Genomic DNA, 19,017 nt, shown 5'->3' on the forward strand with positions numbered 1-19,017 from the left:
TGCGAAAATATGTGAAATAAAACAGAGTAACAGCAAGTAGAAGGCTATAAAAGTGACTTTGAAACAGAAAATAAGTGCAAACTTTGGCCCAGACTAGAGGAAAGTCCACAGGGGTCACCAAACATGTTATGTCCAAAGTGTAAATTCTGGCCTACGGGCAGGGGGTCAGTGGCGCCTGGCCCACGCAGTACGAGCTATAGCGTGTCCACCCCCAGTCCCCACACTACTGGGGGGGGTTGTCGGGCTCCCCCACGGGGTTTGGTCCGAATATCACTGTTCGCGGAGTTTCGCAGTGTTGCCAAGTCTGCCTGGTTGCTTGTTTCTCTCGCACACCTGGCAACAGTGGTTTGGCAGCGTTGCCAAGTCTGCTTGTTAAGCGATGCATTTGGACATGTATTCATAGACCATGGTTGCTTGTTTCTCTCTCGCATGTAACTGGCAACGTTGAAAACAGGAAATACAAAGAAGAAACTTATGAACAGGTTCAAGTGTAACTGAGATAGCATGTTATCAACTGGAAACTATGATAATACATGGAGATGTTTGGACGTTAGGGACATCTACTGACATTGGTGAGTACAGAATCACAGAATTAACTGGCCGCCGTGCCGCCTGTAAAAGCACTTGAAAATAGCAGATCTACAAGCTCTGTGAGCTTGTAGATCTGCTATTTTCAAATGGCCGAAATGTATATAGGGCTGTATGTATATTACAGTGCAGTGGTTCTCAAACTTTTTCACGTCAAGGACCCCCTAATTGACACTTATTACCCCGCAGACCCCCATTTGAAAAGATAAGCCAGGGACCCCAATAAGAGAAGGTTTTTACGGCTCTAGCAGTGATTCTCAACCATTTTAATTTCAAGGACCCCCAGTTTGACATGCATTAGGCTACGGACCCCCATGTAATGGCATTTATACCTCTGGGACCCCAATTCACATTGTAAAACCAATGTTAATTTAACTCTGAGAGTGTACAAATGGAACCAAATGGACCCGTTAGGGTCCATTTGGTTCCATTTGTACACTGTCAGAGTTACAGACCCATAAGGGTCCATTTGGTTCCTGTCCATCATTTAGCTGGGGACCCCCTGGAACCCCCTCAAGTACCCCTGGGGGTCCCCGGACCCCACTTTGAGAACCAATGCTATAGTGGTTAGAACAGGAGTGGTAGATTGTGAGTGAAAGTACTCGCAATGCGTCACGATGCAACGCATTGTGGGGTTAACCCATTAAGACCTGAGGCCGATTCTACAGAATGTCTTCTAAATCCCAACAGTATTCTGAAGAACATATGTTTCTACTCTATATCACATTTTCATGTCACGGACCCCCAAAACGATATGATTTTGGCCACGGACCCCCATCTCAAAACATTTTGTTCCAGGGATTTGAGTTAAAAATGTTCGCTTTAAGAGATATATATTCAAAGATTTGCACACATTTTCACGATTTTTCAAAAATAGCAGATCTACAAGCTTGTAGTGCTCGGTGCCACGCTATGAGCTTGTATATCTGCTATTTTTGAATAGCCAAAGTGTAAAAATAATGCTTTTTAGCTCAAATCTAAAAATGACACAGATGCGTCCCAGGTCTTAACCCATTGAGACCTGAAACTGTCATTCTTAGATTTGAGCTAAAAAGCATTATTTTACACTTTGGGCTATTCAAAAATAGCAGATATACAAGCTCATAGCGCGGCACCGAGTGCCGCGCTACAAGCTTGTAGATCTGCTATTTTTGAAAATTCGTGAAAATGTGTGCAAATCTTTGAATATATATATTTTTAAAGCGAACATTTTTAACTCAACTCTTTGCTTCTGGGGGGTCCCTGGAACAAAATATTTTGATGGGGGTCCGCGGCCAAATACATATAATTTTGGGGGTCCTTGACATGAAAAAGATTGAGCACCACTGATATAGAAACATACGTTTTTGAGATTTGTGAGACATATAGAATCGGCTTCAAGTGTCAATGGGTTAATGGGGTAAAGAGAGCGAGGTAAAGTGAGATAGGTCAGGTGTGAATGAGAGATGGTGAGTATGCTGCTGCATAAATTTACTAAGAGCAGGAAGAAGAAATCACGTTGGATGGAACAAAGGGACGGGCAAAAAAAAAAGAGAAATGGTTAATTTACAAAATGCCGTACATTCTCTGGATGGAACAATTAGGAAAATATGAAAAAGATGGATGCGCCTTCTGGCTAAAGCCATTCCATTGTCAAATTACTCTATTTAGCAAATTATGCACCGTGTAATTTTGTCTTCCTAAAAGGAAAAAAAATACATCTTATTCCATTCTATTCTGCGCTCTGCCTCAAAATTGCATCTATTATGAAAGGAAATGGAAAGTTTCCATTTCCGACCAAGGCTTTATCTTGGATATCGTCTCTGTTGGGTGGAAACCTCATGTGTCCAAAACCGTTACTTTAAAGCTTTCATGACATTCAGTTTTACAACATATTAAAAGTGTTTGTCATGGTCCTTCAAACGTGTATAAAAAGTTTTAACTGGAAATTCCACTCCAGTGAGCCATGGCAGGTGTTTTTCTCTCACATTTCTAAAGCCTTTTCAACTGCAATAAAAACATAAATCTTTGCCTTGCCGCTGTTGTCGCTGTCGCTGTTGAGGGATTTTGCCTGTCAATCATCGCCTCTGCTTCCCCCTGGTACCCCCTCAAGGACCACTGGTGGTCCCCGGATCACTGGTTGACAACCATTTTTCTAGGTGGGGTCTCACCTTTTAGGGCCGACTCCTACACACAAAGGAACTCAACGCCTATTTTTCTAGTGTACCGACAGTATGAAGAAGTGAACTATAATGTAACTGATTACTGTGCCACAGTCCCAGCCAAAAGGCTGCGGGACGAGGCTAGCCTGGAACTTTGCTATTTGTTGTACTTGTTACTGAATAAATCGAACGCTGATCCGAACGGTCTGGACGTCTTCTCCACTTTATTACAAACAGGCCTAGTAATCCTCAGTCCAGTACAGATTCGAGAGGAGTAGTAAAATCCACGGAATCGAACCCCGACTTCCAGCTCGGCAAGACCGGCAGGTATAACAGACAACATCAAAAGAGCTATAAATCCCTTGGAGGAGCGAGTTAAGGCCGGGTCTTTTGTGGGGTCGCTGCACTATGTAATATCTTGAGGGAAAGACATACGTTTGACATGTCAGTGAAACTTGAACAGAGTATGAGAGGCCCGAAGCATCTGCGTCAGGTTTTAGGTCAATACGCTGTTTCAGTAATGGTTTTGAGCCGTCGTATCATCAGTAATACATCTCTGTGATCTTTAAAACAAATATATAGAGAGATTTTATTCCATATTGCTACTGCAAATGCAACTGTTCATTTGATCCCATATATGACGGTCGGATAAAACATTCTTTGCTGTGTAAATACTTCATGATATAACCAGAGGTGTAAAGTAACTAAGCACATGTACTCAAGTACTGTACTTAAGTACAATTTTGAGGTACTTTTACTTTACTTGAGTATTTACAATTTCCAATACTTCTACTCCACTACATCTCAGAGGCAAATATTGTACTTTTACTCCACTACAATTATTTGAAAACTTTAGTTACTAGTTGTAGATATATATTATTATATTATGAAACACAGATTAACAACTTTAGTGCTATTTTATACCTAGGCTATTTGAAAATAGCAAATCTACAAGCTCACGACGTGTCGCGATGCGACACGTTGTGAGCTTGTAGATCTGCTATTTTCAAACATTTTAGTACTTTTACTTTTGGTACTTTAAGCACATTTGATGCCAATACTTGTGTACTTTTACTCACAGGTAACATTTTTGAACACAGGCCTTTTACTTGTGACAGAGTATTCTTAAGTTAAAATGGAGTTTGAAGTTCAGTTCAATTCAGTTTTTTTTTTAATGTATCTATAATGCAACAACAACATCACCCCATGGGGTCTGTGTACACAAAGCTTACAACAAAAACACAATAGCAAAGAATACACAGTGTGAATGTGCCTGCAGCACGTATGACCAAACAATCAATACGTGGCAGTGTGCACAGCTGTAAATGTACAAATCAGCAGAAATCCATAAAGCTATGGGGAACCGTAAGTCAAGGGAAAAAAAGTTGGGTTTTAACCCATTGAGACCTGAAGCCGATTCTACACGTCTCCTAAATCCCAACAGTTTTCTGAAAAACGTATGTTTCTATATCAGTGGTTCTCAATCTTTTTCATGTCAAGGACCCCCAAAATGATATGAATTTGGCCGCGGGGACCCTCGTCAAAGTATTTTGTTCCAGGGACCCCCCAGAAGCAAAGATTTGAGTTAAAAATGTTTGCTTTAAAAATATATATATTCAAAGATTTGAAAAAAAAAAATAGTAGATCTACAAGCTCGTAACGCGGCACTCGGTGCCGCGTTACGAGCTTGTATATCTGCTATTTTTGAATAGCCTAAAGCGTAAAATAATGCTTTTTAGCTCAAATATGAAAATGACACAGTTCCATAATCTTAATGGGTTAACCTTAGATATAAAATTGTCCAAAGAGCCGCCTTCTCTAACAACTGGAGAGAGAACATTCCCTTCAATAGGTTTATATAGGAGGGGGCCATTTCTTTTTTTTATTGATTCTTAAAATGTTTCTACAGACAACAAAATACATAGACTTACTCTTAAAAAGATAAAGCAAACAAAAACTAAAAAGTAGCGGGGGGGGGGGGGGGGGGGGGGGCATTTCCATAACCATCAGTGATGAACTGCAACTACGAAACTTTGAGCTGCATTTCACGTCATGAAAGGTGCTATACAAATAAAGTTTTTTAGTAGTAGTAGTAGTAGTAGTAGTAGTAGTATGGTAGGGGGTACATAGCCTGGTAAACCCTCCCTCCGGAAATCTCATTTCCATTTGATTCCAGGAGTGAGTCTGGCATGATCGCCCATTCTGCAATATTGGCTGTGGGCTGGAGTTAGAGCGGGAGTAATACCGTTGACTGACAACCCCTTCAGCCAATGATCGTTGTTCCCCTTCAGCCAATCAGCAGTTCATTTTTACCACCTCCAGACTATAGGACGCAACGGGACTTTGGAGACAGCCATGCCCAAAATTGGTTGCCTTATTCGGATACATGCGTGTCACTACCCGCCCCTGCCGGTTCTCTACATTTTTTTTTAAATAGGCTCTGTCATGATTAATTGACCACATATATGAAGTTAAACAATTAAATTCTATCCAAACGATATCTTAAAAGTAAATTCCGTGCCTCAAAAAAGAAGTTTGAGAGCGTTTTAAAACCGAAAGTAAAAAGTGTAACTGGCCGCAGAAAACAATGGCGGATCGTTCCATTTTTGTCGGATGCACTCTGTCCCATTCGGGCTCACTCGCCACCTGATTGGCCAACTGTCGCTGTCAATCACGGAACGATGAGCGACGACGCTGATAGGCTCGGTTAGTTGGTAATGCGCTAGAAACCCCCACAATGGGCGTCCAGGCCAGACTCACTCCTGGAATCAAATGGAAATGAGATTTCCGGAGGGAGGGTTTACCAGGCTAGGGGGCATATCCTTAATCCAATGTATCTGTTTCTGATTAACTTCACTGGGAGCCAAGCGGTGACCCATAGGCGAGCGAACAGCGCCCTCTAAAAAAACACTGAAAACACAACATCTCGTCATTCTCGTAGCAGGGCAGGCTGCTTGTTAGCAAAATGTGATGAGAAATCTCGTCATTGGCAGTCAAAGAGTTAACACGTATCGTATGTTTAACGGAGAGAAGCCATGTCCTCACTGTATTGCCTGATTCACTGCCTTTTGCTATTATTTTAATGTTGTTGTTATGCTTCCGCTTTTCTTTTTTGCTTTATTGTTAAATGAGTTGTAACTGTAATTGTATTCTTGCTCTGTAAACTAAAGCTCTTTGAGCTGCATTTCATGTCATGAAAGGTGCTATACAAATAAACTTTATTATTGTTATTATGAGTGCAAAGACAGGGCAGGTTTTGACAGTCGGTTCAGTATTACTTTCTGTAACGTAAGCATCAAAGTTGTATCAACGTGGTAAACCACACACACACCCGCGCAATAAATAATTACATTTGTGGTTTGACCCACAGGTCTGACGTTAATCTTTGTTCCACCGTCGTTTCACAGGCTACAGATGATCTGTCACTTTGTAAATTATATTTTGGGATATATATATATCTCAAAATACACACGGCTGTAGGGCCGTAACCCCTGCTGTCAATGTAGACGCACTGAAACAACATCCTCTCCGCCTTTCATTCCGGCTTTCAAATCCTAGCGGCTTGTCAAGCCACAGCAGTTGTTCAACCGGGGAGAAACGTACATCCAGAGGTGAAAAAGTACTCGCATCTTTTACTTAAGTAAAAGTATCAATACTTCAATGTAGAAATACTCAGTAAAAGTACAGAAAAAAAAATGTACTTAAAAAAAAAAAAGTACAAAACTACTAAACTTAAAGTAGAAAGTACTCATTATGCAGAATGTCCAATTTCACCAGTTTTCAAATGCATACACATCTTTTGAAAATAACAAATGTATAGGGCTGGCGTTGTTAATGTATGTTTTATAATAATAATCAAAATCTGCAATGCATAATCTTTTGAAAATAGACGATCAATAAGCTTATTGATCGGCTATTTTCAAATGGTCTAAATGTATAAAGGGTTGAAGCACTGTATGTTTTGTAATAATCAAAATCTACAAAGTAACTAGTAACTAAAGTTTTAAAATAATTGTAGTGGAGTAAAAGTACAATATTTGCCTCTGAGATGTAGTGGAGTAGAAGTTAAAGTACTGAAATTAGAAATAAAAAATACCTCAACATTGTATTTAAGTACAGTACTTGAGTAAATATACTTAGTTACTTTACACCACTGGTATAACGACATCCTCTCCGCCTTTCATATGGTATAGCGGCTTGTCAGAGCCACAATAGTACATCGCTACCTTCAGCTCCAGTGACAGCTTCCCGTCTCCTGCTGTGAACGTAGACACATGCTCCGCCGCGGCTGTGCTCACGGGAAGGTTCAGAGGGGAATGTTCCCAACATTTACTTACACCCACCTAACCCATTAAGACAGGGAACGCATCTGCGTCATTTTAAATGTCTTTGGGCTATTAAAAACAAATAGCAGATCTACAAGCTCATAGTGCGGCACCGAGTGCCGCACTATGAGCTTGTAGGTCTGCTATTTTTTTTGGGGGGGGGGGAAAAGTGCACATCTTTGAATATATATATATTTTTAAAGCGAACATTTTTAACTCCAATCTTTGCTTCTGGGGGGTTCCTGGAACAAAACATTTTGAGATGGGGGTCCACGGCCAAATAATTATAATTTTGGGGGTCCTTGACATGGAAAAGTTGGAGCACCCACTGATAGAAACATATACTGTTTGGATTTAGAAAACATTTTTAGCTATTTATTTGGCCGCGGACCCCCATCTCAAAATGTTTTTTTTCCAGGGACCCCCAGCAGCAAAGATTTGAGTTACAAATGCTCTCTTTAAAACATATATTTTCAAAGATTTTCAAAGATTTTCAAAGATTTTCAAAGATTTTCAAAGATTTTCACGATTTTTCATATTTTTGAATAGCCAAAGAAATCTAAAATGGCACAGATGCGTTCCCGTATTGAATGGGCTAAAATAGTCGTGTGGTTGGGTTTAGCGTCGGTTGAGAACCATCCCACACAATCTGGTCCAGATATGGAAATAAACACTCAGCCGCCCACACACACACGTTTTCCCCGTCTGCTGCTATTGCGGTATAACGTCTTGTCATATCAGTTATAGCGATTCCCTTTCCCGCTACGCTGCTGCTGCTGTGACTCTGTTGTCATTTAAAAGGGGGGGAAACTTTTTTCTGCAGTTTCAACAGAGAACTTCCATAGAAAAACTTTTCTGCTTCTCCCCGGGAATAGGCAGTCCCTTGATTGGCTTGAAAGTAAAAAAAAGTGTGAAAGTTAAAAGTGTCAAATATAGCTACGGTAGGTGCTACATGTCTGTGTGATGTTCAGAGTTTCCAGGCAGTAGCTGCAGTTTTCAAACGGTTTGTTTTCGTTGCCTGACAGGATTCATTGACAATTACATAAATACCTGCAAGTCAGCTATCTAAAGTTAACCCCTTCCACACATTCCAACACGTTCACGCTGTGCACATTTTAAATAGGCTCTATGCACAGCAGCCATATTGGAAAGAAATTGGGCCACTTCCTTACTTCCTTCATAGGTGTTACCAATGACGCTAATGAAGGCTCTGTTCCATTTAGTGTAGCACAGTGGTTCTCAAACGTTTCAATTTCAAGGACCACCCTAACTCTGAGAGTGTACAAATGGAACCAAATGGACCCTTACGGGTCCATTTGGTTCCTTTTGTACACGCTCAGAGTTACAGACCCATAAGAGACCATTTGGAACCTCCTCAAGGACTTTTTGAGACCCACTGGTATAGCAGAGTGTTTCCAGTGAGCCAACATGCACAATATCAGCGCCCTGACTCTGTTTGACCAGAATGGAACAGAGCCTTAATTAGCATCATTGGTAACACCTGTGAAGGAAGTAAGGAAGAGGCCCAAATTATTTCCAGTATGGCTGCTGTGCACAGAGCCTATTGTCGGGCAGAAACCTTGTATCTCTTCTTGTGTTTGACTGGGAGGGAGAGCCAGTGAAGGTCATGGAGGAACTGGTGTGATGTGGATCCCTGGGATGGGGTTCTGGTGAGCAGGCGAGCGGCACCGTTTTGTAAATTGTAGTGTATTGATAACCTTGGTGGTGACACCGTATAGGAGGCTATTGCAGTAGTCGAGTCTGGGTGTAATGAAGACATGGATGAGCAGTATATGATAGGCTGGGAGGGACGAAGGCGGGCCAATGTTGCGAAGGTGGACAAAGGCAGTTTTAGTGATGGTCGACATGGGACTGGAAGGAGAAGTTGGGGGTCCAGGATGACAACAAGGTTGCGGACTTGGGGTGTAGGCAGGGGGTGACAATGGAGCCATCAATGTTGAGGGAGAAGTCATGAGTGGAGCGGGTGTGAGGGAGTCTGGGCCAGGGATTAGGATTTCAGATTTATTGCAGTTGAGTTTTAGGAATGTTTTGATGTGGGTCATGCAGGAAGTGGAGGGTGGAACAGTGTTGATTTTGACAGCACGTTTTTATTTAGTTTTCATGTCACAGTCTTTTGAATACAATTCCATTTAGTTTTAGTCATATTTTAGTCACCTGAAATGTTTTACTGTTAGTCTAGTTTTAGTTGACTAAATATCACACAATTATAGTCAACTAAATCTACAGTTGATTTAGTCGACTAAAATGTATTTTGGCGGTGCCTTGATGGCGTCGTAATGCCTGATTTTACACTTGGTTGCATGCTGAAAATAGCCGATCTACAAGCTCACAACGTTGTAGATGTGCTATTTTCAGAGCGTAACACCCGAGCGCAACCAAACATAAAATGACTTCATTGCCTTTTAGTTCTACTGGATCTCTTCTCTAGTCCCTCACTAACATTTTAGTCTAGTTTTTATTTGTTGATGAAATTGTCAATATATTTAGTCTTAGTTTGTATTTTAATCCGTTTTCGGCAGTGAAAAAAGGTAGTCGACGTTTTTCTCATAGTTTCAGTTGACAAAATTAACACTAGGGTGGAGTGGGTTGATGGCAGTGATGGTGGTGGAGGGGGAGGTAGAGGTAGAGTTGTGTATCATCGGCATAACAGTAAAAAGCTGTTGTTGATTCAGATATGTCTGTTCTCGGGGCGGTAGTGGCGGGGTGTGTGTGTGTGTGTGTGTGTGTGTGTGTGTGTGTGAGGGGGTTAATAGGGTTACTCTGCGCTCCACTCCCACACCACTGGTAAAGAGTCAAAGGTTGTGCAAGAGTATAAGTTAAGTTGCTAAAGCAGCGTCGCTCTGCATGCGTACCTCGACAAGGTTTTTTCTCTCCGCGTCTATCTCTCCACTTTGGCAGAGAGCTGTGGGGTTATTGCCTGAGTCATTGCCGAGGGGCTGTGGGCGCCCGCATGGCGGTGACAGCAGGTGTGTGGGTGGGCCGTCTGTGCTTATCCGCCTCTCTCTCTCGCTCTCTCTCGCTGCAACTGAAATAGCTCGTTTTTGATTGAAAGGACTTTAACTTTGCATGTACTCTGAATAAAGTGGGGCTTGTTATCATAATGTATCGGTGACATGGCTGGCTGTATAATAATGTCTGACACTCTTGCGTTTGAGTGGCTTACAATACAACCCTCTTGTTGACAAGGTATAGAGCTTCTATTCTATTCTCAGGCCCAAGTACAGATCTGTTTCGTACGTTTATAATAAATGTCACAAAGCACTGAATCGATTGTGCAAGAAAGGACAGGAGTTACTACATTTTTGGAACTTGCCCAAATTGGCTTTTAACCCATTAAGACCTGAGGCCGATCCTACAAATGGCTGCTAAATCATTTAGTTCTCACACTTTAAAATGTTTTCAAAACATGTTCAAAAATAGCAGATGTGCAAGCTTGCAGCGCAGCACGAAGTGGTGCGCTGCGAGCTTGTACATCTGCTATTTTTGAATAGCCAATGCAAAAATCTAAAATGACACAGATGCGTTCACGGTCTTAACGGTTTAACCGATTAAGACCTGAGGCGATTCTTAATTTTTTTTTTTTTTTGAAAAAAAAACTAAAACTAGGGGCGGCAGTGGTTCAGGGGTAGAGTGGCCGGGTAGAGTGAACTGGAAAACGCAAGGTTCCCAGTTCGATCCCGGGCTGGGGCTCTCCCCCAGAGTTAGTGTCGAAGTGTCCTTGAGCAAGACGCTGAACCCCTAATTGCTCCCGATGAGCAGGTTGGTGCCTTGCATGGTTTCCTCCGCCATCGGTGTATGAATGTGTGTGTGAGTGGGTTAATGGCACAATCAATGTAAAGCGCTTTGGATAAAAGCGCTATATAAATGCACCGTTTACCATTTAAAACAAAATGTTTTCAAGATTTTTCAAAAATAGCAGATATACAAGCTCATAGCTATGAGCTTGTATATCTGCTATTTTTGAATAGCCAAAGAAATCTAAAGTGACACAGATATGTTCCCGGTCTTAATGGGTTAATGGTTTAAGCTAGAAGGGAAAGTTTCGGTGCAAAGCTTTATCTATAACTTCTAAATTCTAATGAGGTAAAAGTTGCTTCACCATTTCTTTTGGCTGAGTGATGCAAATTCTCTGGCAAGAATCCCCCTCAGCCAGCTCAACACTAACGTGATGTCATACATTTAAAAGGATCCTTTTGAACACTTAAAGATCTGTGAGATAGCCTGTTAGCTTCCAAACCTTTGGTCTGTGTCAGCCATTAAGAGCTTAATCTGGATTTCGACATGCTGACCTAAAGTAACGCAAAGTAACTTGCTCAACTTTTCACCATGTAGCCTACCCTGAAATGACACAGGCTGAACTTTATGGGAATCCTATTAGTTTAGCTTCAGTCGTCAGTTCAGTTTGGACTTTGGATAATGGGAAAGTGTCATCAGCAGTGGTGGAAAAAGTACTCAACTGTTTTACTAAAGTAAAAGTATCAATACTGCAATGTAGAAATACTCTGTTGCAAGAAAAAGCCCGGAATTAAAAATGTACTTGGGTAAAAGTACAAAAGTATTGGTATCAAACTATACTTATAGTACAAAAGTGAAAGTAGGCTACTCATTATGCAGAATGTCCCATTTCAAAACGCATACAAACCTTTTGAAAATAGCAGATCTACAAGCTCACAATGCGTTGCGATGCGACATATTGTGAGCTTGTAGTGAGCATATACAGTAACTGAAGTTTTCAAATAATTGTAGTGGTGTAAAAGTGCAATATTTGCCTCTGAGATGTAGTGGAGTAGAAGTAAAAAGTACTGAAAATTGGAAATACTCCAGTAGAGTAAAAAATATTTCAAATTGTACTTAAGCACAGTACTTGAGTAAATGTATGTGTTCCATTTGGCCAATCTCGGTCCAATCTAGATCCACGCCAGGAAGGTAATTTAGTGATTAAGTCAGTAATTAGGTCACTGCAACAGTTAAATCCTGCCATAGTTCCAGTAGTCCATTGGTCCATTTCATACAGTACACCTGTTTAAAACATTGAGTGCCAAAAACGGTCCGGACTGTTTTTGAGAAGCTATACCGTTTTTGGCCCATTTTTTTAATATATAATTTTCCCACGTGGGGCGCTCTAACGAAACTTTTGGATCATCCAAGGAGTCTCTAAGAAGGAGAGGCCGGATGTGGATCCATGTAAAAAATGCTTCCGGTCGTCCGCTCCAATGTTAACTCCTTGGCTAAAAGCTTAATATCTCCTATTTCTTTTTAACGTGGTGGAAATGAGCCCTCCGCCGTCTCGCACGCAGGCTTACATACGCGTCCTCGTCGGGGCTTCTACAGCACGAAACATATCAGCCTAAGTGCTGGCACTAGATGTACCCTATTTTAATAAACCTCTGGCACACGATGTGTCAACAGCAGAGACAACATTGTGAGAAGGGCTTCCAAACTGGCCCACATTTAAGACCAAAATACAAACAAGGACGCTCATTTAATGCAGAAAAAAACATTTCTGCATTAAAACATGTTAATTGGGCTACAAGCAGTGCACAGTTAAATGAGCACCTTAATCACTTAAACCATTGGTTCTGAAAGTGGGGTCCGGGGACCCCCAGGGGTCCTTGAGGGAGTTCCAGGGGGCCCCCAGCCACATGATAGATTAGGCACCAATGGACCCTTATGGGTCTGTAACTCTAAAGGTCCTTACATACCGGCGAATATAGCGAATATACGCAAAATTCGGACTCGTTCCGAATAATTAAAAGACGCTTTTTCGCTTCGCTTTTTCGCTTTTTCGCTCCATGTACGGAGCCATTGACTTTATAAGGTTTTAAAAAAAAACGCATTATTCGCGCGAAAAGATCGCCCCGGTGTGTAAGGACCTTAAGAGTGTACACAGGGAACCATTTGTACTCTCAGAGTTAAATTTAACATAGATTTTACAATATAAATTGGGGTCCAAGAGATAGAGATGACATTAAATGGTGGTCCGTAGCCCTAATGCATGTCAAACTGGGGGGTCCATGAAATTAAAATGGTTGAGAATCACTGCAAAAAATCTACTCTTATGTCCCTGTCATATCTTTTCAAATGGGGGTCAAAGCTAATAAGTGTCAAATTGGGGGTCCTTGACATGAAAAAGTTTGAGAACCACTGACTTAAACCACAGCATTTCTGGGGAAAATCCTTCGCAGAAAATAGCAGATCTCTGAGCTTGTAGATCTGCTATTTTCAGCAAATATATTTTTAGTGAACTGGGATTTGTGTGAAGATGAAACTGGATCAAACACAATCTAATCTATAAAGAGGACTGCAGTGCACAGAGGTTCAGTGGGTTCAGGAACTGAATTTCCTTTGAAATGCACGTCTTGAAAATACTTTAGCAAAGTGAAGGTTCATTATATCTCTTGCCTATCATGAAATATACTGGTTAACCGAGAAGAAAAAAAACGACCTTTTGAACGTGGTGCTTATCGTCTGTTCTATTTTTAGATTGCTTGAATTTAGTGTGAATTTAACCCATTAATACCTGAGGCCATTTCTACAAATGCCTTCTAAATCAGTAGTTCTAAAAAAAAACACACACAATTATAAAAAAAACACTTTCAGGATTTTTCAAATATATTTGCTTTCCCGATTCTACAAATGTCTTCTAAATCCTAATAGTTTTTAGATTTTTTTTTTTTGGTTGCTATGACGTTTGTCATGTCAAGGACCCCAAAATGATATGTATTTGGCCGCGGACCACCATCTCAACATATGTTGTTCCAGGGACCGCTAGAAGCAAAGATTTGAGTTACAAATGTTCGCTTTAAAAGAATATATATTCAAAGATTTGCACACATTTTCACAATTTTTCAAAAATAGCAGATCTACAAGCTCATAGCGCGGCACTCGGTGCCGCGCTATGAGCTTGTATATCTGCTTTTTTTTTAATAGCCAAAGTGTAAAATAATGCTTTTTTAGCTCAAATCAAAAAATGACACAGATGCGTTCCAGGTTTTAATGGTTTAAGCGGTCTTGCTCATGGTTGAATCTCCTGTAACAGACAAGGTCATGAGAGAGGTCCCCACTTGTGTTAAATACAGTAGTGGCTTTTTAAGCGAAACATCTACACTTCTATTCCCTTGGGAGAATGTGTCATCTTTTTTGTCGACGACACTTTTTTCCACTTAACCCATTAAGACCAGGAAAGAGTCTGTGTCATTTTTTTGATTTATTTGGCAAGAATAGCAGATCTACTTGTAGATCTGCTATTTTTGAAAAATCGTTAACATTTGTGCATATCTTTGAATATAAAATATGAATGTTTTTTTTTTAAGTGAACATTTGTAACTCAAATCTTTGCTTCTGGGGGGATTCTACAAATGTCTTCTAAATCCTAACCGTTTTCTGAAAAACGTATGTTGCTATAATATCAGTGGGTCTCAACCTTTTTTCATTCCCCTAAATTATATGGACCCCCATCTCAAAATATGTTGTTCCAGGGACCCCCCCCAGAATCAAATATTTGAGTTACAAAATGTTCCCTTTAAAAAACGTATTGTATTCAAATTTTCACACAAATGATCAAGATTAAAACAAAAAATAGCAGATCTACAAGCTCATAGCGCGGCACTCGGTGCCGCGCTATGAGCTTGTAGATCTGCTATTTTTTTTAATAGCCCAAATACAATCTTAAAATGACACAGATGCGTTCCCGGTCTTAATGGGTTAAAATTAGACTTTCTCTGCGTCTCGTGGTGTGACCCGGGGGGGAGGGATGAATCATTCAGGCTTCAAACACCACCATATATCCCCTTATCAGCTGTCAGAACATCCACAGCATGCTGTCAGCCGCTCGAACGGGACACATTCGTTTTCCGACAAATTATGGCGATTCAGCACTTACTTTACGCACATTTTAAGTAAATGAGCTGTGGTTGTCGTATACTGTAGGTGCAAGCAGCTGCATTTGCTAATTTCAGAACAGCATGGCTCAGTTTATTTTTTTAGTTTAGTCAAGTTCACTTTAGTTTTGTTCCTATCAGTGGTGGAAAAAGTACTCTTTTTGTACTTAAGTAAAAGTATCAATTCTGCAACGTAGAAATACGAGATTTACTGTTACAAGTAAAAGTCCGAAATTCAGAATTTACTTGAGTAAAAGTACAAACGTATTTGTATCAAAATGTACTTAAAGTACCAAAGTAGAACGTTTTCAAATGTATAAAAATCTATTTATAAAAAGCAGATCTACAAGCTCACAATGTGTCGCATGTGTGTGCTTGTAGATCGGCTATTACGCATTGAGCTTGTAGATCGGCTATTTTTGAATGGCCGAAATGTATGTAGGGCTGAAGTGGGTAATGTATGTTTTGCAATAATAATCAAAATCTACAAAGTATAACTAGTAATTAGAGTTTTCAAGTAATTGCAGTGGAGTAAAAGTACAATATTTGCCTCTGAGATGTAGTGGAGTAGAAGTAAAAGTGCTGAAAATTGGAAATGGTCCAGTAAAGTAGAAATACCTAAGTGTACTCAAGTACAGTACTTGAGTAAACTTACTTAGTTACTTTACACCACTGGTTCCTACTTTTGTTTAGTTTATAGTTTAACTTTACCTACTACTTGAGTTTAAAAAGTTGATAAACTCGAAAAAACATAACTGCTTTGGACCTGGCTTTGCTTTGCTTTGCTTGCCGGTACTATTGATTCTCAGCGGGTATCTTGCTTGCATTGTGAGAATGAAGGAAAATGGAAAAAGAAATGGAGGCAGAATGCATGATGGGATAGTTTTTTAGAATGGCCATGGCAATTCTTCTTCTTCTTCCAGACTTAAGAATCAATAAACAGCAGCTGTCAGGATTCACAGCGGGAGAGTGGCTTAAGTCCTCCCACCTCAGGCAATTCTATCAGATTAGTTCAGATGATGATAAATGAATCTTCATGAAGAGTGACAACATAGTGGGGTAGTTGACAGCACGGCATAAGCCCGTAAATTGCTAAACCAGTGTTGTAAAAAGTACTGAAGTAGAAGTAGCATTAGCAATACCACAATATAAAAATACTCTGTTAGGGCGCGCTCCCACCAAAACATGGTTGGCTGCTGTTAAACGCAGGTTGTGTGCGGCCACAGTTTTTTGCAGCCAGCGGATTCTAAAAAACGGGAGTGACCCACATGTCACTCACTTTCAGGACCCTCCCCGTATAGCCTGCACCGCCTTCTGCCTTGAGCACCATGGTGCTTCCTGAGTCTTGATTTTTTACCCCTTGATTTTTTCACCCGATTGGACGGAGGGGGGAAATCAGCTCCTGCCTCCAGCAGTTATTATGCTTCAAATGGACAAGTCGTGTAGAGCGGATAAACGCACGGTCTGCGCACAGAGATCCGCTCTGGCGTGAATCCACGCATTTACATTGACAAAGCATTGGTAGATTTCACCCCAGAGGTAAAATAAAAGTGCGTTGGGGCAGCCCCAACGCATTTTTACCAGGTGCTCAAAGAGCGCCTGAGTCAACAAACAGTCAGACCTAATCATCATCCTAAAAATCGGCATCCTAAAAATGTGCATCATGTTTTGACATGTTTTCAATCATTGGCTAACCTGGCTGTCCTTCACTCCTTTAAAGCCAATGGGGACACTTCCCCGTTTTGCCTGTCCTTTAAGCCAATGGGGAGACGGCCCGTCCTCCGCAGTAACCGCCCTCCGCTCCCCTCCTTTAACACTGCAACAGTTGCAGACAGTGCTGGCCTCAGGCAACAGAATTAGCCTAAATGCTAGCGTGCTTCATTAGACCTAGTTTGGCTATTGATATAAAAAACATTATTAGCGTTTACCGTCGCATATTCAATGTTGCCAGGTTTGGCGAGAAAAACAAGCAATCTGAGAAACAAGCAACCAGGTCTATGAAAACAAACACACACACACACACACACACACACACACACACACACACACACACACACATACACACACACACACACACACACACACACACACACACACACACACACACACACACACACACACACACACACACACACACACAACACCTGGTAGAATATGACTTGTCATTTCGTTCTTGTTTTTTACCTATGGGGCGAAATCTACCAATGCTTTTTCAATGGGAACGTGTGGATTCATGGTCTTGCGCATCGTTCCGCTTGTCTCGCACACTTTGCGTTTATGCACTCTATGCCGCTCCCTGAAACCTCTGTCCAATCGGGTGAGTGGAAGGCGGGCCGTCCCAAGACTCAGGAAGCACCATGGTGCTATAGCGATAGAGCAGCTGGTTGTAGCTGTTGAATGGGAGGGTCCTGAAAGTGAGTGACAGGTGTTTTTTTTTAGAATGCGCTGGCTGCAAAAAACTGTTGGACGCGCACAGTCTGAGTTTAACTCATTCAGTGCCGATGACGTATAACATGTAAAGTTTTTTTCCAAAGCCCAGAGTGCCAATGACGTGTAAACTCGTCAAAACAGTGTTTTCACTGTTCTCACTGCTAGATGGTGCTGTTCGCCAACCTATGAGTAGATCCTATGACTTATGGAGAAGAGTATACATGGAAATAATCTGATCACAACAAACCCAGCCCCGTCCCATCCAATGTTAAAGGATTTAGAAACATATGTTTTTTGTTGTTTTTTTCTGCATTTTTGGCGAGAACAAGCTATATTGAACAGCCAACGCGGATACCCAGCGGGTACCCGCGTTTGACGGGTGAAAACGGGTGAAAAATATACTTTTGAACATCCTGTTAAACCTTCAAATTAAAACCATCTGACAATGTCAACAACGACACATGCTTACTGCGTACTGTATGTGTGCATCCGCGCATGTGGCTAAAGCTCGCTCCTCCGTCTTCACTTGTTCAATGAACGAACCTAACCACACTGAATGTAGCGCTATTGTTGAAGGCTGCTATCTTTTTCAACCACGTTTCAACACACTTTTAAATTGAGTGACTGTCTGTAGGCTATTTACATTTTACTCATGTAATCACGGGTAAACAGGCGGACTCTGGTCACCACCATGACAGCTTATGGTGGACATTTTCTCAATCATTTTTGCCACGGACACATGTGCGCAGCGTGTGTGTGTGCGCGTGCACACAAAGCGGTGTGAATACAGATGTGCCATTTCAAAACTTCAAATGTCCTGCCATCGGCAAGACAGTAAATTTTCAGGGGATTCCCAGGGCAATAAGAGGGACAAAGAAGGGCATTTAAAATGCTGAATTATTTTGATGATCACTGCTTTTATGATGCTAATTAATTTGAGCAACTGGTCAAGGACCTCTTCAAATCACCTTTCGCCTCATAATGAGTCTGACACCTTCTTCAACACACATTCTTTTGTTCTCATGTAGATGGATGTCTGTTGAAGGGAAAAACGGGGGTGTGTAGTGACAACTTCTTTTCAGGGGCAAAACAGTGCCTTTTTAAAGGCAGAACAGGGAGGAAAAAAATTCATTTTCAGGGCACTTTCAGGGAAAGAACAGTAACGTGTGAAGTTTTGAAGTGGCACATCTGTATGTGCGGTGTGTCCAGTATACAATACCTTGATGGCGGAGGTGGCTATCTGGAGGTGATGCAGCCGCCTCAGGGTGCTCTCTCTGTCTGTGAAGTAGGATGCAGCCAGCTGATGGAGCAGCTCCAAGGACACGACGGAGCTGTTGCTGCCTCCCTCTGACTTCTTACTCAGCTTCTGTTTGTCCAGGAAGATGGTCAGGGACTCCTCACCTGTGTGAACACACACCAGTCAGAGAGTTAGCTTAGACACCATATCTATCTATCTATCTATCTACGTATCTACAGTGGTGGAAAGTAACTTAAGTACATTTACTTAAGTACTGTACTTGAGTACAATTTTGAGGTATTTTTTACTTTACTTGAGCATTTCCGATTTCCAATACTCTTACTTCTACTCCACTACATCTCAGAGGCAAATATTGTACTCTCACTCCACTACAA

At 41.2% G+C, this 19,017-nt stretch overlaps 1 protein-coding gene across 1 annotated transcript in view; it reads right to left on the minus strand.

The window, feature by feature from the left end:
- The window catches only part of brinp2 (bone morphogenetic protein/retinoic acid inducible neural-specific 2), a gene marked incomplete at both ends in the record, with an annotated part of 180,243 nt that overhangs the window by 118,970 nt on the left and 42,256 nt on the right, over positions 1–19,017 (minus strand). Inside the window, one exon of the mRNA XM_084058609.1 lies at positions 18,605–18,786. Within this exon, the coding sequence (XP_083914735.1) occupies positions 18,605–18,786 (182 nt within the window). The remainder of the gene's footprint in view (positions 1–18,604; positions 18,787–19,017) is intronic.

Source organism: Gymnoscopelus microlampas (genome assembly GCF_963454915.1).
Source record: "Gymnoscopelus microlampas genome assembly, chromosome: 5".
NCBI lineage: Eukaryota > Metazoa > Chordata > Actinopteri > Myctophiformes > Myctophidae > Gymnoscopelus > Gymnoscopelus microlampas.